At 51.4% G+C, this 27,101-nt stretch overlaps 1 protein-coding gene across 1 annotated transcript in view; it reads left to right on the top strand.

The window, feature by feature from the left end:
• PRTG (protogenin) overlaps window positions 1-27,101 on the top strand; it is a 119,669-nt gene that overhangs the window by 50,180 nt on the left and 42,388 nt on the right. Inside the window, exons 4-8 of the mRNA XM_078862375.1 lie at window positions 4,736-4,872; window positions 7,536-7,673; window positions 9,361-9,519; window positions 15,784-15,946; window positions 17,656-17,900. Coding sequence (XP_078718501.1) covers window positions 4,736-4,872; window positions 7,536-7,673; window positions 9,361-9,519; window positions 15,784-15,946; window positions 17,656-17,900 — 842 coding nt within the window. The remainder of the gene's footprint in view (window positions 1-4,735; window positions 4,873-7,535; window positions 7,674-9,360; window positions 9,520-15,783; window positions 15,947-17,655; window positions 17,901-27,101) is intronic.

Raw genomic sequence — 27,101 nt, 5'->3', positions numbered from 1 at the left:
GACACAGCCCTTACACAAGCACACACACCTGACGTACGCGGCACAGCTCATCACGAGCTCTTACACACGCACGCCTCTCACTCATACTTGCACAGTACAACCAACACGTGCAGCCCTCAACACACACACACACGCAACTTGAGTTCCTGCAGAATTTCACTTCCTGAAGAAGCTTCCGTGAAACTTTGGACATCGCGCCAAACAACGCACGGTACTCCCCAAGAACTCTTCGGAGAGCTACACAGCACGACTTGTCATATTATTTATATTCATGCTACACTTTTACAATTCTATTCTCATTCTCTAGCATCCATGGAAGATAGTTCTGAATTCTGACTCCTCCAACGTGAAATTGCGAGAAATAAGGCTCACAATAAAACGCCGGTGCCGAACAAGTTCAAGCTAAATCTTTTATGCGGAGCTCCCTGCTTGAGTTGGATGTTGAACGAGCTTCTTTATTGCCGCTGCGCCTTCGTGGTGTGCACAAAGCTCCCAAAATGCATCACTCTGAAGGCAATGCGTGTTGGAGCACGAATCGAGCTGAAGAAATCATCCATTTGGGTTCACGGATTGGCCAGCGGTTAAAAAAACGTGTGGCTGCAGGCCAACGCGAGAGAATAACGCTCGTAACCGTATCGATTTGCTTAATGATTTGTTGAAAAATGCACGTGGCAACCGGCGTGTTGGCGTCGGTAAATCCGGTGCGAGGGGAAGTGCGTTGGCGTGGCCGGCGCGGCCTGCCGAGGAGCGTGCGTCATGAGATGCCCCCGGGGCTCCGGCCACTGCCTCCCTCCCTCCCTCCTGCTCCTGCTGCGCCCCATTTCTCCGCGGGGTCAATGCTTCTAGCGCGGCTCAAGATGCCGCACCACGGCCGCAATGTGGGCCCTTCTCGACCAGGCCCGACACACGAGCCGAGTCTGCGGAGAGGGCAGACAAATGCCTCGTCCGCTCGTTCGCTCCGGCGGTCTGATGAGTTTAGCGAAATGGACTTGGACGGAATGAATGACTACCGTAACATATTTTATTCAGTGGACTTGCTTCATAACCGTGAGGGTCCCTTAATTTAATTTCATGTTTCGTTTGGGCAGTACTGTATGTCGGAATAGTGAAACTATTTTTAGAGATGGCCGTGAAGTTATACGAAGCCGATCAAAACATTCACTTGGTGGTTCTTTCAACGCTGGCTGAGTGTGTGCGCGATTTTGATAGATAACCAAAAAAAACCCAACATCTTACTAAAATACTAATATTAATATCATGAATAAAAGTACGTATGTTAAACCTGTCTTGCACCGTACATAGCCACACTGTGCTAATTGGAGGTGTGGGGGAAGGACAATAACTAAACACAAAAAGAAGTTCTACAGAAATGAGTTTTCAATTTAGATTTAAAAGTGCGTAGCTTCAGTGACTTCCTAATATCAGAAGGAAGAGCCAGAGAAGCGCATCTGAAAGCGCGCAATGCGGCGAAAAGTACAACTGCAACATACGTAAACGGCTGTGTTTATAGCGCGCACACACACACATAGTGCATTGTATATGAATAATAAACAACGAGAGAGCGGCGGTGTCGATGCAGTTGAAATCGGCAGTGAACACGACGCGATGGCGCCGCTGCCACCGCTGCCACCGCCGCGCACTCCCGATCCGCCTCGTCGCCAGGAGGCTCAGCCCCGTTGTCGGCAAAGTGCGGGACGGGGAGTGCCAGGTGACTTAAAGTTAGGGCACCGCAGGTGGGGCAACCCAATTGCTAAAGTGCACCTCTGATTTTGAACGCGAGTGTGGAGCTTTTAGCAAGATGCCCCGAGTGTTGCATTTGCCTGTAGCAGTCTGCTGGGCTTTGCGTGGCTGGATGGTTAACACGGTTTGCGGGCGTGAGGTCACGCACCCCCATTTAGACATTCACGTGTGGCCGGCTCGAGATTGGGCAGATGTAGACTGTGTATGATGGATTAGCAGCTGAGAGGCTCTGGTTGTGGCGTAGAATAAATGTGACTTATGAATGAGGAGTACCGTTTGGGCCGTGCACGGGCTCTGTGTGTAACCCATGTGGGTGTCCTGCGCTTGGAGAGCGATTCGGCCTCGCGACGTTGCCAGTTCAAATCCCGATCAGCGGCTGACACCCCATCGTCCATATGGGGGTCAATCAAATGAGTACCACATTGTGGCGTTAAGCCGACATGCGTTGTTGCATTTTGAAGTCGCTGGCCACTGCCATATGAATGTGATATTTGTACCACTGAACAGGAGGGCGCTTTAATGTGTTGGCTATGTTTGATTGCCATGCCGTTCTAAGGGAGGCAATGTAAATTATCCATGAGATGGGAAACACGCATGGCAGAGACAAGTTTCCTAAATGCCTTTAATACACCCACAGGGCATGTTTATTTTCACTGTGCGAGAAGTGGATCGCATATCCAAAGGGTTTCATGGTTGAATTATGGTGCCACAGTTTCTTCGAGATGCATATGGGTCGCTGTGCTTTGAGTTGCTGCGAATCGGAACGTACCTTCTGGTCACTGCGTAAGGGAGTCCACCGAATTTAAACTCAGTGTTTTAAAAGAACCCGGAATGTAGTTTACCAAAGCTCGTTGTCTGCCACCAATGCTGTTAGCCGGCGAATTAATTTACCACAGCACAGCAAGCAGCGTGTAAATGACGTAGTCTATGTGCATTTGCTATGAGTCATACGATCTTTCAGGGCTTTGTTTTTAATTTGCTCTGGCCTGTCAGGCTTTAGCAAGGGGAGTCAGGGCTCGGTGCAAGTCAGAGTTGCTGGGCGGTGAGGACGAGAGGGCTGGGGGGGACGTGGGGACGGCGAAGTAGGAAAGGCCTGGGCAGCGAGACCGCTGTCGACACGTGGAATGTGCACGCGGCGACGGCTCACACGGCACAGCGAAGCGGCAGCGCCCCGTCACGAATCCCGGGCTTAGCGTTCCACAGCACTCGTGCACGCTCGTGGCCGCAGCAGTGGCAGAGGGTGGCTGTGCAGCAGCAGCAGCAGTGCTAGCGAGCTCACCTACTCAACCATGGCCAGGCCACCCGGTCATTGCCTGTACATCTACACCGCTGTGTCAGGGCAGAGCAGCACTTGACTCGCAGTCAGAAGTCGATGGGTTTTAATGCCATTCGGAGGTCATTGTTTCAGGGTAATAATTCATCAGTGGTCAGTAACACTGATGCAGTACACTTCTACTTTGTGGAAATACGACAGTGGTTTTCCAAAGGTTAGGTTGATCTCCTTTATGGAAATGAGGAGTTTCCACCGTTGGCTCATTAGTCCAACGCTTGTTGGAACGCTGGAACCCTTTGATTTGATTGAAGCTGAGATTGCAACCTGTGAAAGTGACTTTGAAGCAGCTCTTTGTGCGTCTTTTGATGTCAGATGTCTCCTTGCGTCCGAGGAGCGTGTGCTGATGCGCACCGTGTAGCACCCTTGCTGCAGATTTGTTGAGGTTTTGAGCAGGCTCTTTGTCATTTCACAACTCGAGTGAAGTTCCATTGAGTAAATAAATAATCAAAGCTGCACACCTTTTGGTTGAGTGGGGGGGTGTTAATAGCTGTAATCACTGGGGAGTGTGGTGGGCGCAGCGATATCTTTAAGTGGAGAGAGCCACTCACGAACTCCCCGGTGCAGTGAAACGACTGCGAGCAAGCCTGCATCCTTAAGGGGATTCATGCTGACCTGCCGATCTGGGAGGCTGATATTGTGCTAAAAGTTAAGAATAAACAAGCCCTCATTGGTGGCAACAATGAGAAAAGACCGCGTTCCCATCATCCAACACATTTTCATAAAACCGGCGCCTGTTAGTGTAGCCTCCATGCAATTTGAGAGGCACTCTGCGGCTGCTTTGGGATAAAAGCCTGCCTTGAGGTCTGCCCTGCCACAAGGCGGGTTTAGGGTTGTTTGTTGATGTAAGGGGACCCTAATCCCGAGGTGATTGCTCTCTCCCGGCCACTACTCGCGCACGGCTGAGCGGAGGGCTCGCCCCAAGCCGGAGTCCACTGCCCAGCGAGGGGGGCGGCCAGGCCGGGGATCGGAGCCGCTGCCCTGGCGGCTCTCCGCATCGGCTCTCTTGACTCTGCGCAGTGCTGCCCTCATCGCCGCTAAATAAACAAGGGGCGTGCGAGAGCATGCACGCTGGCCATTTGACTTTCAAGACGGTGCCAGTGATTAATGTTTATGTCAGCGATTCCAAGTTACGCTTCTTTACAAACCCGTGTGTGTTTTTACAAGTCGCTCATCTGTCAAGTATTGTGAATGACATGAAGTGCAATAATATGTGGATAAGTAATGCCAAACACCGCCAAAACATAGGGGACTGCACTGGCAGTGGTCTCGAGGCATGCAGCCCAAACTCTGCACGCTGTGAAAGCAGCAAGAGAGGAGTGATAATAATACAGCCTAAAGTACACCAGTGGGTGAGGTTTTCTCAGTTGCTGTAATGTTGTTCTTTATCTTGTTTCATCTTTGTTGCAAGGTGACATGAGATTTGTTCAAACGCTTTTATGTCAAGCACAACGCACGTAGGTACGTGACTTTACCGAAAGAACCAAAGAGTATGGATTCCTGCAGTCACGAAAGCTTCAAATCAAGATCGCTTTACCATTGTTTATAAACTGAGCTACGTGTTGCAGCTAATATTTTTACCAAAAAAACCTGCATTCGTGAATAACCTTTGAGATTGTTTGGTCATATTGAGACGCGTGAACGCCATTTTGTCGTCCTTCACAGGCACACGCTGCTGCCCAGCGGAGTGCTCCAGATCAGCGCCATGCGCAGCGAGGATGCTGGGAAATACCGTTGCCAGGCGACCAACATGGCGGCCACGCGGTACAGCCGGGAGGTCGAGGTCTCCGTGCTGCCGCAAGGTGGGACGGCGCTGGCGAGACGGTGGCCCGGTCCTCAATTCCCTTGCGCTGCCGCAGTTGGGAAGAGCTAAGACAACATCGTTGTCAGGGCTTTCAGTGGGGGGGGGGGGATTCTCATTCTCTGTGTTCTATCCTCTCTTTTTTGCATCGTATTGCACGTCTTTATTCTCCCTTGTACATTTTCAATGATCTAGCCGGACCCACATTCTGGCAGAAGACTCGGCTCAACAATCGTGAGGTTAATTCCTGGCTGGGGGTCGTTCTTCCAAGTTTGGTCGAATGAGTGCCACTTTTTAAATCTATACAGCGCCCGAATGCAAACGCATCCCAAGATGCTGTGCAAACAACATTAAAGCTATATTGGGGTAAAAAGTACGCGGAAAGATGAGAGGGAGAGCGCAACAGTGTGGCACAACTCGGCACAGAGCAACCGCTGGGGCCCCGCAACAACAACAACAACAGCAGGGACAGACAGCCGACCCAGCCAGGGAATCCATTGTTGTCCTAGGGATGGAATAGTCCTCGCTATAGAAATGTGGTATTTCCACCACCGAGTCAGGGCCGCCAAAAGAAAAGAGAACTGCCCCACGCTCGCACGAGCACAGACGACGCTGATGTTTATTTTTCACTATTAAAGAAAAGCTTAGGTGTGACTTAAATCAAGGCCCTACAAAGAGCGGATTACGTCACACTCTGCCTGCTGTGGCTGCGTCTGTTTTCTTCTTCATCCATTTCTTGAGTCTTCCCTAATTTTTCGTCAAGCACAACGCAGGAGCCGTGCTGGAATTTTCGTTTGAACTGCGAGAGAACTTGTCGGCGCTGTGAGCGGTCACAGCTGTGATCGGAGGCAGCGCGCCGCAACCCTCCACGTCCCGGCCGCGCTCCCCATGCCTCAGAGAAAGCTCGACCCGCTGTGAAAAATTAAACCGCTAATTAGTAAAGAATAGTTATTCCATTCTTTCTACTTCCTTATTAATAATTCACAGGCCTCTGACTTCTAAAATGCTACACTTGGGGTTTTGGGCCTCTGTCAGTGGGCTTGTTACCGTTTAAATGTACGGTATGCGTACGCGCTTCCACAGAAACATTGCTTTACAAACAGCTCTTCAGTGCCAGCAGCCGTGGGATATACTATAATGCTCATAAACAACGTGTTCAATACTTCAGCGGCCCAACACCCTGGTGATTATTCAGTCTTTCATTGAGTACTTGCGTGGGTCAAATAGGTAAGAAATAACCCATTGAGACTGCAAGTCTCTCTTGTTAAAGCAGGACCTGAGTTACAGAGCCAAGTGCTGGAATTGCATGACCATGAGAGTCAAGTGCAAATATCTTCTGATAAGACTGACAAAGCATATCATAACAATCAATGTCAATAAAAACAAAACACGAATTGAACATCAAAATCGGTGATCGTGAAATGATGTGAGGCGCTCAACACTTGTCAAGGAGCGAGAGAGTTTGACTCCCGTGCTGGTAATTTCTGTGGGGCATTAAAGGGAGGGAGTCCGATGCAAATTGGATATTGAAGATTGTGCGACTCACAGCAGCTTACACCGTGTAAAGGCACAATGTGCAACTTACAAGAGTAAAGCCCTCCACGGTGCAAACACAAACATCGTGTCAAGCTCTCCCCTTGGGGCAGTTGTAATGTCCCTTTTGCAAACATCCTAATAATTAACGCATCACCTAGGTGTTTTGTTGTACAGCCAATGTTATAAATCAGTGTTTTGATTTTTAAGAGTTATGCCACTTTACATCAGGCCCCCAATATTAAACATAAACGCTGAATCATGATGACATATCTTAACGGTGCTCTCTCTTGGTTCAATAAAGGACTTTGCATTGGCTATGAATGAAGCCGTGCGTTTGCACGAGTGACGGCGTTGTTAAATGTTTTCACTCTGAGCTTTGGTGGCGAAGCGCCTCGAGATTGCGAGACACCAACACAGATGCGAGGAAACAGTTTGACAATGACATTCTGTGCCCATCTGGTTTATTTATCGGCAGCTTTCGAGAATGAAATGAAATGTCTTGACAATTTTCCTCGGGGTCGGGCATGATTTTGTAGGATTTATCTTTTATAGATGGACTGGCTATGATATATCAATACTGTGAGATTTGTTGAATTTGCGAGGTTTTTTTTGTTCGCAAAAGAAACCCCCCAGGGGTAAAAGCAATGGTTTAATATTCCTCGAGTTTTTCGTTGTTTATAAAAAACACAAAGATGCGGAGTGGTGATTTGACCACAACGCTCACGTAAGATGTGCTTCACTAGAACCTTGGTAGATGAGATAATGACAAGAAACAGAACATATGATTGAGAAGGGCTGTTGTAATTGTCTAAAAGGGAATTGTGTGTACGTGTATGTGTGTGTGTACGTGTGTTTGTGTATGCAAAGCGGTGTGATGGTCGTTATCGCGCTGCACTGAAAACTCAGCATCTCAATTCCTGTTTCTGAATCTGGCGTTGGCCTCTTCAACGCACAATCGGAAGGTCACAAATTCAAAATCCCAGTCAGCGGTCGAATCAGTTTCTTCATTTATTTTGGGTCAATAATCCGGGTACCGATTTGTCACGCGCAGAGGAATGTGAAATTTCCACCGCTGCCTCGCGGCGCCCGTTAACTCCCCGCTTGTGGTGCCCTTGGCCGCGTGCGCAGCTCTGCCGCTCGAGGGATACGAGAAGCCAAACATCACGCAGCGGCCGCGCAACGTGACGGTGGAGGCGGGTGGCACGGCGGTGCTGGAGTGCGTCGCTCAGGGACGCCCCCGCCCCATCGTCTCCTGGAGTCGCCTCGGTAAGAGCCCCCACCCCTGCCCCCCCCCCCCCCCGCTTGACACCACCACCACCACCACCACACCATTTATTTTTGCACGGGAACACGTGCGTCACTTGGAGAGCGAGCGCCCGGCGCGCGATTAACGCTCGCAGAAATAGAGGCGTGCGTCACTCGGCCAGGCCCGGGCCTGTGCCCCGGCATAACACCGTGGTGGTCGTGTTTATAAATAGAGCGAGAACGCTTCTTCACTTGAGACGGGCACTCTGCCCAACACCTACCGCGCCACTGCACTGCGTCACCTCTGGCCGCGAGCGTATTCTACAAGCGGACACATCTTTGAAATTAATATCAAACCCGTGTCACCTTGCAACGTTAATAATATCGCTGCTCGGAGAATCGTTTTCCACCGTTTTGTTCTCCGTGCACCGATAGAGAACCATGAGAATGTGGAATTATCGCCACCGCCTCCGGGCCACTAGTTCAGATGAGTGTTGCCCTCCCACCATCTCTCGTTTGCCTTCATTACCCCTGGCCACTGAAGGAAACGTGAAGCCCTATCTCTCACGAACAGCACTTGTGAGATCCCCACCTCTCTCTTCCCAGTTCAGAGTCAGAATCAAAATATTTTATTTAAACTGGAGGAGTTCGATAAGCTGTAAAGCTCTTTTATCACAGACGTCCAGTCGGGGCGGGTCAGAACGTTACAACAAGTAATACAAAAACACGAATGGAGTGGGCAAGGTGAGTTTCAGGTGACTTGAGCTGGTGGCTCCACTGATAAGCAGAAGGCCAGGAAAGTGCGTGTCACTGCACCCAGTCCTGGGCTCTCACCACAACCGGCTCCCCTGGGAAGCAGCACAGACTGCATGCGACCACGTGCCGGTCAAGTTGCTGATGAAGCCACTTAATGAGTCCACCTACACCGGGGAGCCCTAGGTGGACTTTTTTTTTTGCCTCCTCAAACTATGGGTCACAAGTTCCCACTGAGCATCATCATCAGGGTGCTGGAACGCGCGGTGCCTCTGCTCCTATCTCAAGCAGCCAGAGCGATGGGGCGTTGGTGGTGACGGGAACGGAGTGAGCGCGAGGTTATCGCTGTATCAACTTGTAGACAGTGAGTTAGTGTGGAGGCAATGAAGGAATAGTTCCAAATGGACCTGATTTTCAGATATTGAGTAGTTCATGGTTGCCTATGACTTTGGCTCTAATCAGATGGTGGTAAGTGCTAATAGCCTTCTTAAGGTGCCTGTGTGTATGGACATGTATGTGTATACATATATATGCATATCTATGGGGAGCGGTGATGTAGTACATAGCGCACTGCTCTGTGAACCTGGCGAGCTGAGTTTCATTCCCAGGCATGGCTAATGTCAGTGATGAATATCTGAAGTGGCATCCCCTAGGTCGACTCAGCCCTAAAATGTACCTAGTGCACTGTAATATCACCACTGGGGAAACAAAGGCAGGCGGGCACGGTGCTAGCCACACCACCCAATTGTGTGCCATGTTCACTTACAGCACGTGTATGTAGGATACTGGGGACCTTTATCGCGTGCTTGTGTGCATCTGTGCATTCATGTGCTTGTCTATGTGTGTGCCTGTATGTGTGCGTGTCTGTGCGTGTGTGCGTGTCTGTGTGTGTGCGCGTGTCTGTGTGTGTGCGCGTGTCTGTGTGTGTGCGCGTCCATCCACGGGGGCACTGCAGACCAGCAGCCCCTGGACGTATACCACTCGCAGGTGCTGGGCTCCGGCAACCTCCTCCTGGCCGACGTGCAGCCGCACCACGCCGGCGTATACGTGTGCCGCGCCTCCGTGCCGGGCACCCGCAACTTCACCACGGCCACGGGGCAGCTCACCGTGCTCGGTGAGTCTCTTCTCCTCCGCGCCAGGCCTTGGCTCCACCGCCCCCCTGAGCCTGTCCGGTGTCGCCAGTGTGGAACCTCCCGGCGTGGGGGCCCCGGCTTGCCGCTTTACAGATGCCGGAGTCCGTTCCTGGGTGATTGCGGCACCGTAGGGGCTGTCCTGCTAACGCTGGCTTGAGACGGTGTCTCACAAACACGAGCACCCGACCGTAGTCTATGTGTCTATTTGTACTGCCCAATAATTGTACTGCTCGCGCTGTTTAAATCATCATTATCAGCCAGCGTACAATCCGCTGCTGGGTGAGGGTCCAGCCAAGCCGCCGCCATCTCCCACGATCTCTACGCTGCGATACTCAACGTGCCACCCACACACAAGCATCGTTGCTATTAAACTTTAAGAAGAAATCCGTGCCAAATATAGTTTTTTAAGCTATATTTGGCACGAGGTCATCATCAACACAACAGTCTGAAGAAAACCCCAGATGAACACTGGGACCTTTGGCCCCAGTGAGTGCACAGGAGTATGGGGCCCTCCCATAACTCAGCGGATATCAACCGGCTCCTCTCAACAGTCATTTGACCCTGGCACAATGGCCTCCTCTTAGCGGAGGACGTCGTGGGACCTCTTGTGTCTGCACACCTTGGCGGACGGCACGCTTACTTGACGATGTTTCACGCTGATGCTTTCTTTGGGGGCCGTCAGTAGAATGTTCGCAAAACTCCCCCAAACAAAGAAGCGGCTGAAATCACCGCTGTAACGTTGAAACGTAAGTGAGATGGATTTGGCCGTAGCATGTTTTTTTCACGGTCATAACCTTTGCCGCTGTTGCTGTTAATCCTTCTGGACCACGTCTGCCTCGCTAAAAGACATTTTTATCTCGCCGGTCCCTTAACTGGCGAAGGAAAGCGGTTTCTTTACAGTGTTAAAATGTCACGGAACATTTTTTTTTCCAGGCAACTGGAAAAACAGGCACTGTGCACATACTTTGAATGCAGACGCCTGAGTCTCAAGTGGCCGAAAATCTCTGAAGCCGAGACCCCACTACAGTTTATAGCGATGGCACTCGTCCCCTGAGAAACGTTAATGCCGCTCTTTATTTCACAATGATGAATTTCCGTCCACTAATAACTGCAGATACAGTTACTTGCAGCTAAGAGCCATGACTGACAGCACGGTCTAAGTGTTACAAGATTTTCACGCTCGATGATAATGCCGTATCAAGCTCACTGCCTGGTGAAGCTAGTGCGGGGCCTGTAGCATATGTTATAAAGGGGCAATAAATAAATAAATATACAATATTAAAACACTATTTCTTTTACTTGCATAGAAAAGTTATTGTATTTTTTCATTTGCTATACAGCCAGATAATACGGCAAATCGCTAACTTTAAACACCCAGTCGTTCATAAAAAGTTGAAGGCAGTGTAGTACTATAGTAGTAGAGCAAGTGCAGAATTGCTGAAACGTAATTGATAGCTTGAAAGCATTTAGCGCGGGGCCCTTGAAAGTACGGGGTCCGTAGCATATGCTACTTTTGCTACTCGGATAATCTGGCACTGATCAAGCTTAATAGCAGAAGATGGTCCACCTCCCGGCACGGGGAGCGATGATTGTTTATCAGATGCCACGGAGCCATTGTTTTGGTTCATCATTGTAGCAAAACGCTTCTTATTGTTTCTGTTTAAAGGAAGACACAAGCCACACGCAACGGCACCGCTCTTGCCTTGGTACTGCCGTGTGCCCGAGCTGTGTTGGCTGGGCCATGCGACACGCGTGACGCGCGACGTCATGACACGCGCGTGACATCGCCGTGAGATCGCTCCCATACTGGAGCGCTACGGCCGAGGTGCTGACCGTGACTTTCAAGTTTTTTTTTTTGTCGCGAATGAAACTTCAGTCTCACGTTGGACAGCAATGGACATGTGCAGCCTAGGTACGTGCTGCTGTATCTGATCAGAGCCGTATGTGGGTTTTTTTTGGGCCGAGTTCCTTTTAATCTAGAGCTCGGTGTGCGGCAATATCGGGAAGTTATGATCCAGAGTTGAGATTCAGAATCTTCTTCTTGCGTATGGCTCGGTGCATAGCAACTTAAACATCTACATCCAAGCTTGGAAGCCACGTGACGACTTCAGGTGAGGCAGAGTGAACCGCCGCTGCTGTTGCTTCCCCCGTATAATGCACTCCGTTGGCGGTGGTTCACAGCGCGCCTGCATTCCGGGCTTCCGTAGATTTTTCCACTCACGAATGCGGTGACTGGAATTGAGTGAAATACAACGATTATTTGAGGCCCACGGCATCTCGGTTGGGCCTTCTGTCTATGTTTGCAATTGGCGCCGCACTCGGCCGTGATGGTTACGAGGACACCAGCTACCGTCCTTGCACCGGGCTCTCACGGCGGTGAAATCGTCTCGAAATGACATCAATCTCTTGCAGCTGTCTTCCCTAAGCTGGTCTGGTCTCCAGACCGCGGTGAATTGAGATCTGTGTTGGTGAAGCCCCCCCAGTGCTGAGCTGCCATGTCCTGGTTCGTCTGTCCCAATGGATGCGTTGTACGTCGAGATGTCTTTACCGAGTGTGTGAGCAAGAGCGAGCAGAAGAGCTGCTGCTGCTGACGGCTCCCGTGCATAGTGCACTGCCACTCCTTTTTCTGCCTCTCTCAAATGCCGTGGAGTTGTAGCCAAAGCCACCCCGTGCGATGCCTGCGAGTGGGCGTCGGGGCACGTTTGACGCACAGGTGAGTGAAAAGTGCAACGATCGTCTAAGCGAAGTGGAAATACAAACAAAACACAACGACCTGGGAGAGGAGGGGGTGGGGGGGTATGAACCTCCCATGAGATCAAAAAGTAGTTTATCCTCCTTAATGGAGGCAGCCGGCATCCTGAGCGGCGACAGCAAAGACCAAATGCCGCTGACCCTCGTCCTGAAAGATTGCGGTTCAGATGGGGAGGGGGGGGGGAGAGGATTATGGATAATCTCGGCTGGAGACGGTGGTGGAGGAGGAAGAGCGATGCTCTGTAGGGAAAGAGCCCATTGAGCTCTCCGACCGGACTGAGTCTCACAGAGTCCCTCCTCACTGAGTCCCACTGAGCCGAGTCCCACCGAGTCCCACCGAGTCCCACCGAGCCCTCGCTCTGGATTCTGTGCCACTTTGCTGGCCTGGGCGACTGTTGGCCACAGAGTCGCCAGATGTAGTAGGTGGTCATGAAAGCCGTGGTGGACGTGGCAGTGAGTAAAGGCGACCTAATAAGAGGCAGTTTAGGCCAGTGGCTTATCACAGGCCAAACAATGTTGAGTAAAACTACAAAGCATGAAATTGTCGATATAAATTATTGGACATAGGCTCACGATTAAAAGAAAAATGTCACGCTAGTTGCGGCGTGTGAACGACATCAAAAGAGGTGAATTGATAAACTTCACACGACAATTTGCTTTGATCGAGGGCACTCTGGACATCTGGCTTAATGGCCACTCCTAGTGAGACATGGCGAGACGTGGTGATACGTGGGGATACGTGGTGAGACGTGGTGAGACGTGGTGAGACGTGGCGTGCTGAAGGGTTGAAGCCAGTGCTATGCGTCTCTCCCTCACCGGAAGATGCCCCACAGAGAATCTCCGTGTGTCTCTCCCTCATCTGAAGATGCCCCACAGAGAATCTCCGTGTGTCTCTCCCTCACCTGAAGATGCCCCACAGAGGGCCAAACCTGAGCTGCGAATTATGGCAACGGGCCTCTGAAACGGACTTGCTGGCTCCCGTGGACGACGCCACGTTTTTACAATGACCACGATGGTGTTCTTGATTCCGCTCCCTCCGATACGCCGGCGGGTCTCACGGCGCTTTACATCTCACATGACACGTGAGAGGGGCACCCCCAGTGGGAGTTGTCCCCGTGGGCACGAGGCGACTCAGCAGCCGGCCTACAAGCGGCCATCAGTCTGGCAGTAAAGGGGGCGACGATTGCTGCTGCTGCTGCTGCTGCTGTGTGAAACCCCAATTGGGTATTTTACATTGCTGTGGGTTACATCATGCCAGCAATGTGTGTGTGTGAGTCCGCGTGAGAGCGCTGAGTCATGAGTAATGGCTGTGCCCTTTGAAGCAGCTGTGAGGCTTTGCTGCCCCTGTTTGTTATCCCTCCTCCGTGCCTCCGCTCCCTGTCGCCGTGTGAGAGTATATCGTCGTAATGTGAAAGAGAATTTAATGTTATTTTCCTTTCCGATCCTCCTAGTTATTATTTAATTGATCTGTTCATGTTTCTTAATTTGCTGCTATTGCTCCTGAAATGATGTATAGGTAATTTTAGAAAACGGTATTAATGATTTGTAATTTTTTTGTTTATTATTGTTCTCATCAGAAGTATAATTTGAGGAAATACATTAAACGCGCGTAACGTATATATGATTTGATAAAATTTGTTTAGCGTGCAGTACAGTGCGTTCCTCATTGTTCATTCACGACGGTGCGGCGTTTAATTAAGCAGACAGTTTATATTGGATGCAAATCTAATTTGAGGACCTCGGTGCTGACTCGCGCCGAGGTTCTCATCGCTGGAGACGGCCGCGGCTGAGCAGACGCCGGTCCCTCACCGCATCGCTCCGCTAAATCGATCGACGGCGCGTTCGCCATCACGCACGCGCACGGCGACGCGCAGTCGGTCTTCTCGGGCGGTCACGACGTAGAAGACGTGGATCTCATCGCAGAGGCACGTGCGAGGCACACTTTCGCGATTTGCACGCATGGACGCAAACCGTACGCCGCACATCGCCGTTCGTGCCATGAATCTCATAAAAACAAACGGACCGTATTTGAAAAAAACGGTCTTTCCCATTATAAATAAAATTAATAATTCACGCTTTCATATTCACACGCGAGCGCCTAACGTGCGAGCGCTTACGGACGAAACTACGGGATGAGCGGCACGTCAGACGTGTTATTGGTCAATATGAGGCGCAACGGCCGATCTGGCCGTGATTGATGTTTGCCGTGATCTGGAGAATTTGATACCGCATGCGGCAAAGCCGCACGCAGTCAGAAATGGGGTATTGAATGGTCGGTTGAGGAGGCCGTCAGAGATGTGACCCTGATGTCTCCAAAATTCCCACGCTGACCTTTAGCGTGACCTCTGCACAGCCTCCTTCTGCATTGATCTGTTTGTGTGCCTAGGGGCTCTGAAGCCTCTGAGGGAGACCATTAACATTCAGTCTCTTCGAGTTAATGTTACTCCCAGGGACAACAAAGTGTCATTTGACGGCGGCGGGGTCCGCGCGCCACTGCGCGTGCGTTCACAAATGTAGCGTGCGTGAGGAGGAAGCGCCGCTCAACCGGACTTGTTGGGAGTGAGGATGAGGCGGCTGTGTTTGCGTCAACGCACGCCACTTAAATTGTTGGGTTTCGATGTAGGTCCACAGAGCTGGGACAGTTGTTGGCCCCGTTGCTGTGCCGCTTGCTTGGGTTTCCCCGCCGAAATTATACAGATTTTTTTTCAATGCAACTTAACACAAATTATGCGAAATCAAGATAAAACATGATTACCATTTGAACACGAGTAAACTGCACCCGGACATAAGCGATGAGCAGCCGCGTGAGCGTGCGTGACGCGTGCGTGTTCTTGTGAGAGATTAGCATGGTTGGTTACGTACGGTGCGAAAGACGTTCAACATACGTACGTACACACAGATATGTGTGCGTACCACGTGGCACCAAGGGGTCTGAATGTTTGTTGCGTGCGTGCGTCACTACGTACACACGTCAGTGCGTGTTTGTGTGCGTGTAGATACACGCTCATACGTTTGTATCCGCCGGTGACGAGCATCTGGCATAAACTCTATATTAATTGCACGTGTGTGCATATGCGATTTCAAAATGTTTTCCATGGATGCATGGGCTCACAAGTGTTTTGGTAACGTTTGTGCCAGTTATTTGTGAGGACTGTTGTTGTGTGTGTATGCTCATGCATACATGAGCACATGTGCACAATTGTGAGTAATTGCGTGTGTGTGTGGTGTGTGTGTGGTGTGTGTGTGGTGTGTGTGTGTGGTGTGTGCGTGGTGTGTGTGTGTGTGTGGTGTGTGTGTGGTGTGTGTGTGTGTGGTGTGTGTGTGTGGTGTGTGTGTGTGCGTGTGTGTGGTGTGTGTGCGTGTGGTGTGTGTGTGGTGTGTGTGTGTGGTGTGTGTGTGTGGTGTGTGTGTGGTGTGTGTGTGGTGTGTGTGTGTGGTGTGTGTGTGTGGTGTGTGTGTGTGGTGTGTGTGCGTCCGTGCGCCTGCGCATGCAGCGGCGCCGTGGTTCGTCGAGCAGCCCGAGAGCGTGAGCCGGCCGCGTGCCGGCACGGCGCGCTTCACGTGCCACGCCGAGGGGGTGCCGCCCCCCGCTGTGGCCTGGCTCAAGAACGGCGAGCCGATCCACTCCAACGGACGGGTCAAGGTGCTGGACAACAGGTGACACATGCACGCACACACACACACGCACACCGTTAGTCTCAGACTGGTCAGCCAAGTGCTGTTAGTTGCTGTTAGTAAGCACGTGATGGTGGGGTGGGACTACGACGACTATGCCGAGATTCCTTTGTCTTCCTAGTGCCGAGTTTACTTAAGGGAGGCCCAAGACTGGTTCCATGGTGTGCCTGCCTAGGAATTGATCCCAGGCTGGCAATTGAAACCAGGCCACTGGTATCATAGCGTGCACTAATCACCATGCCACTCACGTGCGCGTACAAGTGAATTTGAGCACACACGTAAGCCCCAACACCTGCTCTTCTTTGCTTTATGCACGCTAACGACTACTCGTATCGCAGATTATGGGTTCAATTAGGCGAGAGGAGACCGCGTGATAATGCCCCTTTAGAGCTGTGTGCAGGGGGTAAGGTCCGGAGACCGCATTGAGCTGAATTGAGGGGAATTGGTAGCGGCACGAGTGGACGGCAGACAAAGAAAAGTGGCCGCGCTTGGCACCCTCGAGCCTCAATGGAAGATGCCGGCGTTGCGTGGCTGAGTGGCCCGCGCAGTGTTCGCTGCTGCCTGTGATCCCGGTCGGATTCTATCCTGCGACGCTTGAATTCCAACAAATTCTATTGGCCTTTGTTCCACCCTTAGAGAGAGCCTCCCCAGGGTCGACTTTACCTAAATGGGCACCTGGCGCTTTGTTTACAACATCTGCGGAGGAAATAAAGGTGGCAAAGTAGCGGCGCCGGCCGCGCTCGCGGCGGCGCTCGCGAGCCCCCCAGGGACGTGAGGGGGGGGGGCCCGCGGATCCTTAACTCGGGCCGCTCGACGGACATACCGCAAACCTCCGGCCGGCGTGCCCGGCCGTCGTCGAGTTGCCGCGGCAGGTAAAACAAGCGGTGCACTCGCCACTTTGTCACCGAGATAAGTGGCGCGGCTCCATAGAGATTCCAGACCGAGAGGCCTCCGGTGCCCAGAGCACCACTCGCCCGCACTTTGTGTAAACTTGGCCAAGCCGCTCAACGTCACGGGCAGCCCGGGAGGGCAGGGCACACGGAGCACCCTCGTGATGGCTCCACCTGTCTCGGCAGCGGCGCTTCTGCTGCGTGTGTTCTGTGCTGAACGTCGGTGTGCGTTATTGCCATACCTGCGGTTTTTTGTAATTGTTTGTACAGAGTGAGTGCTTTGTGTGGATTACCATATTGTATTATAGTGCTTGATTTTATTGTTTTTTGTTTAAATTCTAAACGTCCTTGGTGTGCCATATCTTTGCTTGATGCAACTTTAGCACTGAATCGTGTGCGAGTTTCACCTTCTTTTCAGCAAGCTTGCAATGTTGTGCGTTCACAAAGTCTAAAGACCTGTGACAACACAGTTGTTGAGTGTCCAGTGGTATACGAGGCTCGCACAGGCCAGTGCTGAATGCTAGGCCTGTGTACAAGGGCCGTTTAGCGTCAAGTTTTTGAAGAGCATACCGTGCCTGCGCTATGAATCGTTGGCATATTGTGGTCGTCATGGGCGCCGGTGTACGGAATGAAACGGAGCAGGGGGGGAGGGAGCCCCCCCATCCCAAGCGTCCTCCTGTTGCGTAGCCCAGCGCCCACGGGCCCCCTTTGCCACCGCACCGCCTGCGCCCCCCCCGATGGACGTGCCTCCGCGGCCTGAGCGCCGCCGCCGCCTGACGCCGCGCCCCCCGTACCCCGCAGGCTGGTGATCACGCAGCTGATAGCGGAGGACGAGGCCTACTACCAGTGCATGGCGGAGAACGCGCTGGGCAGCGGCACGGCGGCGGCCTGGCTGGGCGTCGTCGTGTCGGAGGAGCGTCCCGGGGCCCCCCGCGCCGTCACCGCCCACACCGTGTCCAGCATGGCCATCCTGCTCACGTGGGAGCGGCCTCTGCACAACGCGCACCGCGTCATCGCCTACTCCGTGCACTACATGAAGGCTGAGGGTGAGCCCCCCCCTTACAGCATTCCCAGCCTCGAGCTGGCCGTGCCGTTCTCTTTTCTGTGTTTAGTTTTTGTCCTTCCCCTGCATCTCCGATGAGCACGGTTGGCTACATATGGTATGAAAGAAGTTCAACGTTCTGCTGTGATGCCACGGCTCTCTCTCTCGTGTGTGTGTGTGGCGAGGTGAATAGCGGTCATATAATTCTACATCCAGGTTAGTTCACCTGGAAGTGGCTTCAGTTAAGCGAGTGTATTGCTTCATTGGCCCTATTGAGATTTTGACTTGCATAGAGACCGACAGACTCGCGCTGAGGGCAGAGTGATTCACTACAATGTGGTCGAGGTTCGCTCAGTGTTTCCACATCGCATACCGGGCTTTCTTTTGATAACCATTTCTCTGAGATGCTAAAGTCTGAATCTACAAGGGCGCTGGCTTTGCTAAGGAAATATAATGACTGGTGATGTCTGTGTGAACCTTGAATGCGATTGATCACGGCTACATTCTACACTCACTGGAGTAAAGATTGCCATTTTAGGGCCAGTGGAGAGGTGTCAGGTTAGCAATAGCAAGGTAGCTTTCCCAACTTTAAAGTCTTACAGTTGTTCGATATGGCAATAACTTAAACACATACATCGTGCAAACGTTGGAGGCAGGCAGAGGAATAAAAGTGATTTGTGGAAGACAGAGAATGCGATCTACCTGGTTTGTAGCGAGAGGTGGGTCCAAGTGACATTTGGAAAGAAGACGTGAAAATGTGGAGCGGATCGCGGGAGGTGATGGCACAAGTGGTGCATAGAAGGGAGGCCGAGAGAGGAGCCCATTGATTGGATGAGGTAATGGGGGCCTGCAAGGCAGTCTGAGGGGAGCGGTGTGTTGGCCTGGTGGGATCGGAAGGGGGCCCCCTCGTGATTCGTGGAAGGAATGAATGAAGGGCCCCTCCGGCTGACCCTGTGGCCACGAGTGAGGAGAGGTCTTGGTGATTCACAGGCCCCATTCAATATCGAGGCCATGCTTCATGGGTCCTCACACTGCCCAACGGACAATTTGCAATTTGGCTTAAATTTGGCAGCACAACTCAAAGTGGATCGTCACACAATAGACCGCGGCTTGCCTCACATTTTGTTGTACGTCCCATTCAAAGGGAATGTAGACTCTTCAATTTAAGCTGCGGAGCTGAGGGTGAAGCCACCCGTCTGTGTTGAGCCGCTGTCTCTTAATGTCAGCAGCGTTGAGATGTGTTCGCCGTGCTTGGTGGGAATTTGCTGGTGGGTAATGAGTGGAGAGAGATTACTTTTCAGGCGAGGCTAAACGATTGAAATGGAGTTGAGATTCTTATAGTATGGATATGGTCATTTGTAGTTTAGACTTGTATTCAAGAATTGTAGACTTGTAGCAGCATGGTGTAAAATGTAACAGATGTATAGTTTAGTAGGTGGAGCAGTGTCACATTGATTTGCACACTGCACAGTGAACCTAGCCAACTGAATCAGATTCCCAGCCAGGGCTAACAACATTGGTGAGTGATATCTGAACTGACCCTGAGAGAAGCCACCAGCCCCATCACCATTCTGCAGTGACCAGCATGGTGAAGTATGGTCAAAAAGTCCTCATGCTGACCAACACAGCGTAGGAAAGGCTTCATCCAGCAGTGCATTGACAAAGCGCTATGATTGACCGTTATCACAGCTGAGAGTTTTTTTTATACAAAGATTGTCAGAGAAGTTTGTGGTATGTAATTGTAATAGACATGTGCTTTTTAGATGTTTTTCATACCAAATTTCAGAAGAGGCTTGGAGTATGCGATCTGTGGGGGGACTACTTTCCAAGGATGGTATACAGTAGCTGCACAAGGTGACACAACGTTTAAATAAAAAATGGTGTTGGCGTACACCGACTGTGCGAGACGGTTAAAAGGATAGATATCAGCATGTGAGCTCAGCGGCAGAAAGAGAATGGTTTAAGTCAAGGCCACAGAGGATAAGACCCTGGCATCAAGAGGAGGCGTTCAGCTGCCCTGTTTGGGCCGTCTGGGTAGAGACAAGATGAGAAGCTGGACGATGGCACTGGAGGAGTCATTTAATATGTTAAGGCACCAACAAGGGATTGAAAGTGGAGAGAAAATAGCAGTTGGTTTACATATTAGGTCAAGGTTGAGGTCAAGAGGTCATCTTCCCCAATGCAATGTATGCCGCCATGTCTCGCCATCGCTTCCTTCCTTCTGCTCGATGCCACAGCTGTTGCTGAGTGGACACATGACCTCCAAGGTCTGCCCCTTACAGTATCCCACCATCTGGCCACGGTCTTCCGCTTGGTCACTGACTTCGGGGCACCACTGCCATGTGACGAGAGAGAGAAACGCCTCCCCATTCGTAGACGTCAACCTCTGACGTAACTTTTCGTACGGAGCACCTATTAAGGCTGACGTGACGCGCACGCACACGCGAGGTTTGATGTCCGTCTAAAGTTATGAATGTTTGGTTTTGAGGGAAAAGTGCTTCAAGAGATAAGGGGAGTCATTTTTCTTGGCCGTAAAAATAAAGCAACTCTGGGGACATGTTAGCTAAACATTGGAAACGTGTTAGTGGAACATTCGCTACACGTCGCATAGATACATCGCAGGCTAGTCTCAAGCCCGACATGTGTTTATTTTTCATGGTAATGTGGTTACGTTTCCCAATATAATTCTATTTTGATACGATTGTGATTTTGGTTTTGTTTTGCGAGGGGTGGGTTTGGCAGCCTTGTAAGTCTGTTTTAGCCTCCTGCTTCTTGGGGCCGCTTCTGGGATGAGTAAATGTTCCCGTGCAGACCTCCTCAGCGCTCGGCCCGTGGGGACATCTGCCGTCGTGACGCGCGCAGAGCAATAGAGACAAAGGCTCCGCCGATAATGGGCTGTTTGGTCAGCGTTTGTCAGGTTTCTTTTGCCGGTTTAAATTGGAAATCTCATTTCAATTACTCGTCGCCTTTGGTTTTGTTGCTTTAATTCAAAAATGAGAAACGCTTAAACGTACCCGTTTTTGCCGCTGCACACGAGTTTCTAACGCAACAGAGCTTCTGAAATGCGTTGGCGGCGAAGAACATCGATTTTCATCTCAAAGAGCATCATTTACTTTGGTTCTTTCATTAGCGGAGGTGGGAAGCTCGGGACAAAAGATACTTTTGAGGATGTTGCATCCGTGAGGTTGGTTCCAGATGAGGCTAAGGCCCTCTGCTAGCAGCGCGGCCCCGCGCCGCGCGACACCACACGCGGCTCACCGGCACAAGGCCCTGGTGGAGTGTCCACGTCGCAAGATGGTCGCTTCGCTCGGCGCCGCTTTCCCAGAACCCGCGGTGACCCACCGCCCAAATCCCCACTGAAACGCACCGCCTGGCAGCTGAAACAAGGGTCAAGGGTTACAGGAACAAGAGTGGAAAGAGGGCTCTTGACATCCTCCGGGCAGCTGGGCCACATGAAATGGAGAAAGCGGCACAATGCCCGTGTTTCTACTTAATTTGTGTGGAGAGAAACGTGGCCGGTGGATAATCCCCGCGTGTCTTTTGGTCTGCATTAATTTAAAGAGAGACACTTTTGTGGTACCGGAGAAGAGCGCCTTCTATTTGTTTATTGGCGAGCGGTGCGGGGCTGGAGCCGCGAGGGCTTCGCCGCGCCGGCGTGACCCGCGGCACCTCGGCGAGATGACCACACGAGCGTGAATGCTGCCGAGGAGAGAAAACCAATTAAAGCGCTTGAATTGCCGGCCGCCGACGCCGTGGCCGAGCCGTTTGTTTGCCGGGGACCACCGCCCCCCCCCCCCCCCCGCTTGAAGCGAGCGGGGGGGGGGGGACCCCGAGGACCCTGCTCGGGGTCCCCCCGTCCCGTCCCCCCGCTTGAAGCGAGCGAGGGGGGGAGGGGGGGACCCCCCCGGCTCTTTGTGCTCCTCTGAGGGCTTCAGAGACAGAGGCCCTGGCAGCAACGCCGTTTTAATTATTGCTGATCAATAAGGGCCTTTCTCCACCGGTGCCAGTTAATAACGGCCCGTACGGCCGGCCTGTGTTTGTGAAAAGTGAGGAGATTGTTGAGCGTGGAAATCCTGGTGCCGTGCGCTCCCCGCATTGATCCGTGATCCTGGGGAGGGCTCCGTGAGGGGGAGAAACGATTTCATGCAAATGAGGCTGTAATTGTTTTGGGTTGTGTTGCTCTGCACCCGTTTTAACCTATTCTCGTCGCATTAAACGGGCCTTTCTCTCTGCCGGCTAATTTAAGTAACCTTCTTTAGATTGCGACATAATAACTGTTTAATACGGAGCGGCATAGACATTGAAAAGGCGTGTGTGCATGTGAATGTTTGTGTTTCTCTATACGCGTGCACGCGCGTTCATTTACTCTGAAGTTAAAGTTTCAGCTCAAAGCAACCTTCAACGTTTATAGATATGATTGCTTAAAATAGTTCTGAAGTCTGTGTGTTTGTGCGTGTGTTCCTGAGCACATACAAATGCGTATGTGTGAACGTATCTGAATGGAAATGAGAATGGCACTCTGTATGTGACCTCAGAGTGGACCTAGCCTGGTACAATCGCCGTAGTAACATCATCGTCACATACAGGGGATATTTGTCTTTGTATGTGAGAGTGTGAATGAGTTCCAAAAGATACGTGTGCCCGTGTGTGAATGTGTCCGTAAAGATGTCCATGTGTGTGAAAACATGCATGTGAATGTGTGTAACTGTGCGCGTGGGTGTGTGATAATATATGTGTGCATATTTGTGCACATGTGGACGTCTGGATAAATGTGTGTCTGTGTGTGGATGTTTGAATAAAGGTAACCTTGTGGTGATCGCTCTGTGCCTTTCGAATTGCCTAGGACACGATCACCATGTTTGTGAAAGCTTGCGGATGTCAGCTCTTATGACAGAAAATGTGATACTCAGTTCATTGGTATTGATTTTTATTTGTTTGTCTGTTTTGAGCAAATCTAAACAACGTCTACTTTCATGCTAAAAATACACTTCAAACTCAATACAGCACGTTCATAACTCAATACCTCAGCCTGCCGAGCTGCTATTTATTCGATGATATTTTCGAGGTGATTTATCACGTTTAATTACCAATTCCATTTTCCTACGGTTGGGCTATACGTAGAGATATCACGCTTTCATTTATATCACGTTTACAAGTAAATTTCCTCGTGAATAGATTTGTTGTCGTTGCTTCAGAGACCGCACGCTCAGCGACGGGCCGGTCAAACGCCGTTGACAGTTGTTGATGATGAAGCGGCCTCGCAACCCACGCAACCCACGCAACCCTCGCAACCCTCGCAACCCACGCGACCCACGCGACCCTCGCAACCCACGCAACCCTCGCAACCCTCGCAACCCACGCAACCCACGCGACCCTCGCAACCCACGCAACCCTCGCAACCCTCGCAACCCACGCAACCCACGCAACCCTCGCAACCCACGCAACCCTCGCAACCCACGCAACCCACGCAACCCTCGCAACCCTCGCAACCCACGCGACCCACGCGACCCTCGCAACCCACGCAACCCTCGCAACCCTCGCAACCCACGCAACCCACGCAACCCTCGCAACCCACGCAACCCTCGCAACCCTCGCAACCCACGCAACCCTCTCAACCCACGCAACCCACACAACCCTCGCAACCCTCGCAACCCACGCAACCCACGCAACCCTCGCAACCCTCGCAACCCACGCAACCCTCGCAACCCTCGCAACCCACGCAACCCTCGCAACCCACGCAACCCACGCAACCCTCGCAACCCTCGCAACCCACGCAACCCTCGCAACCCTCGCAACCCACGCAACCCACGCAACCCACGCAACCCACGCAACCCTCGCAACCCTCGCAACCCACGCAACCCACGCAACCCTCGCAACCCACGCAACCCACGCAACCCTCGCAACCCACGCAACCCACGCAACCCTCGCAACCCTCGCAACCCACGCAACCCACGCAACCCTCGCAACCCACGCAACCCTCGCAACCCTCGCAACCCACGCAACCCTCTCAACCCACGCAACCCACACAACCCTCGCAACCCTCGCAACCCACGCAACCCACGCAACCCTCGCAACCCTCGCAACCCACGCAACCCTCGCAACCCTCGCAACCCACGCAACCCTCGCAACCCACGCAACCCACTCAATCCTCGCAACCCACGCAACTCTCGCAACCCACGCAACCCTCGCCTGCGTCCCCTGGCCGTTGGCGTCGGGGGTATTGGTGCCGTGGATTGGCGTGGGTCTCCGCGTCTCGGAGGCCTCTCGCGCGGTTATACGTGAAGATTGCGACGGTATTGAAAAGTAATGCGGTAATACCCCCCGTTTTTTTGAAACCTTGGGAAGCGCTTCTCGGAGGCTGCCGAGATCAAGAATGGAATGAGGAGAGGCGTGTGTGGTAAATGGCCGGCTGATTATCGACTTATCGGTTGTCCACCGCTCGTTAGCGAGAAGTCCCTGGGATTGGTGGCTGCCTGCCGTTCTAAACCGGGATCCTCTCCTTTTTGTTTAGGAAATCACGAAGTTATTTTTTAACGTTACCATAACATAGTCAGCGGGGTGGCACAGTGGTAACAATCGAGCCTCACACCAAGAAGGGCCAGGGTTTGATTCCAACTCGGATGCCTCTCTGTGTGGGGACTGACTGTTCTTCTCTCTGTGTGGAGACTGACTGTTCTTCTCTCTGTGTGGAGACTGACTGTTCTTCTCTCTGTGTGGGGACTGACTGTTCTTCTCTCTGTGTGGGGACTGACTGTTCTTCTCTCTGTGTGGGGACTGACTGTTCTTCTCTCTGTGTGGGGACTGACTGTTCTTCTCTCTGTGTGGAGACTGACTATTCTTCTCTCTGTGTGGAGACTGACTGTTCTTCTCTCTGTGTGGAGACTGACTGTTCTTCTCTCTGTGTGGAGACTGACTGTTCTTCTCTCTGTGTGGAGACTGACTGTTCTTCTCTCTGTGTGGAGACTGACTATTCTTCTCTCTGTGTGGAGACTGACTGTTCTTCTCTCTGTGTGGGGACTGACTGTTCTTCTCTCTGTGTGGAGACTGACTGTTCTTCTCTCTGTGTGGAGACTGACTGTTCTTCTCTCTGTGTGGAGACTGACTGTTCTTCTCTCTGTGTGGAGACTGACTGTTCTTCTCTCTGTGTGGGGACTGACTGTTCTTCTCTCTGTGTGGAGACTGACTGTTCTTCTCTCTGTGTGGGGACTGACTGTTCTTCTCTCTGTGTGGAGACTGACTGTTCTTCTCTCTGTGTGGAGACTGACTGTTCTTCTCTCTGTGTGGAGACTGACTGTTCTTCTCTCTGTGTGGGGACTGACTGTTCTTCTCTCTGTGTGGGGACTGACTGTTCTTCTCTCTGTGTGGAGACTGACTGTTCTTCTCTCTGTGTGGAGACTGACTGTTCTTCTCTCTGTGTGGAGACTGACTGTTCTTCTCTCTGTGTGGGGACTAACTGTTCTTCTCTCTGTGTGGAGACTGACTGTTCTTCTCTCTGTGTGGAGACTGACTGTTCTTCTCTCTGTGTGGAGACTGACTGTTCTTCTCTCTGTGTGGAGACTGACTGTTCTTCTCTCTGTGTGGAGACTGACTGTTCTTCTCTCTGTGTGGGGACTAACTGTTCTTCTCTCTGTGTGGAGACTGACTGTTCTTCTCTCTGTGTGGAGACTGACTGTTCTTCTCTCTGTGTGGGGACTGACTGTTCTTCTCTCTGTGTGGGGACTGACTGTTCTTCTCTCTGTGTGGGTTTCCTCCAGGTTTTCCAGTGTCCTCCAAATAGCTAAAAAACAAACAAATGCAACATCCACACCGCTGGAAAGCTACAGGCAAATTATACGATTTGGATTACACAGAGCAATCAATCGCTCCCTTCCTGCGAAACTAATATTCGCGGAAAATGTATAAATGACTACGAACTTTAACACGAACACTGCGATATAGGAGCAATACACATGGACACATATTCTCAAAATTATAAAATGTTTAGTAACTGCATTACATAAACACATTACACACATTATGCGCGTTACACACTACACACACACACGTTACACACACACACACGTTACACACACGCACGTTACACACTACACAGGTGCATTACACACACGTTACACACACACACACGTTACACACTACACAGGTGCATTACACACACACGTTACACACACAGATACGTTACACACACACACACGTTACACACACACACACGTTACACACTACACAGGTGCATTACACACACACACGTTACACACACACGTTACACACACACGTTACACACACACGTTACACACACACGTTACACACACACGTTACACACACACGTTACACACACACGTTACACACACACGTTACACACACACGTTACACACACACGTTACACACACAGATACGTTACACACACGCACGTTACACACTACACAGGTGCATCACACACACACGTTACACACACACACACGTTACACACTACACAGGTGCATTACACACACACACGTTACACACACACGTCACACACACACGTTACACACACACGTTACACACACACACACGTTACACACACACGTTACACACACACGTTACACACACACACACGTTACACACACACACACGTTACACACACACGTTACACACACACGTCACACACACACGTCACACACACACACACGTTACACACACACACACGTTACACACACACACGTTACACACACACACGTTACACACACACACACGTTACACACACACACACGTTACACACACACACGTTACACACACACACGTTACACACACACACACGTTACACACACACACACGTTACACACACACACACGTTACACACACACACGTTACACACACACACACGTTACACACACACACACGTTACACACACACACACGTTACACACACACGTTACACACACACGTCACACACACACGTCACACACACACACACGTTACACACACACACACGTTACACACACACACGTTACACACACACACACGTTACACACACACACACGTCACACACACACACACGTTACACACACGCGTTACACACACAGACACGTCACACACACACGTCACACACACACACACGTTACACACACACACACGTCACACACACACACACGTCACACACACACGTTACACACACACACACGTTACACACACACACACGTCACACACACGCGTTACACACACACACACGTTAC

This window comes from Lampetra fluviatilis, chromosome 13 (assembly GCF_964198595.1).
Source record: "Lampetra fluviatilis chromosome 13, kcLamFluv1.1, whole genome shotgun sequence".
Taxonomy (NCBI): Eukaryota; Metazoa; Chordata; class Hyperoartia; order Petromyzontiformes; family Petromyzontidae; genus Lampetra; species Lampetra fluviatilis.
Note: the sequence above shows the minus strand (reverse complement) of the source record. Positions and strands in the feature narration are given on the sequence as shown.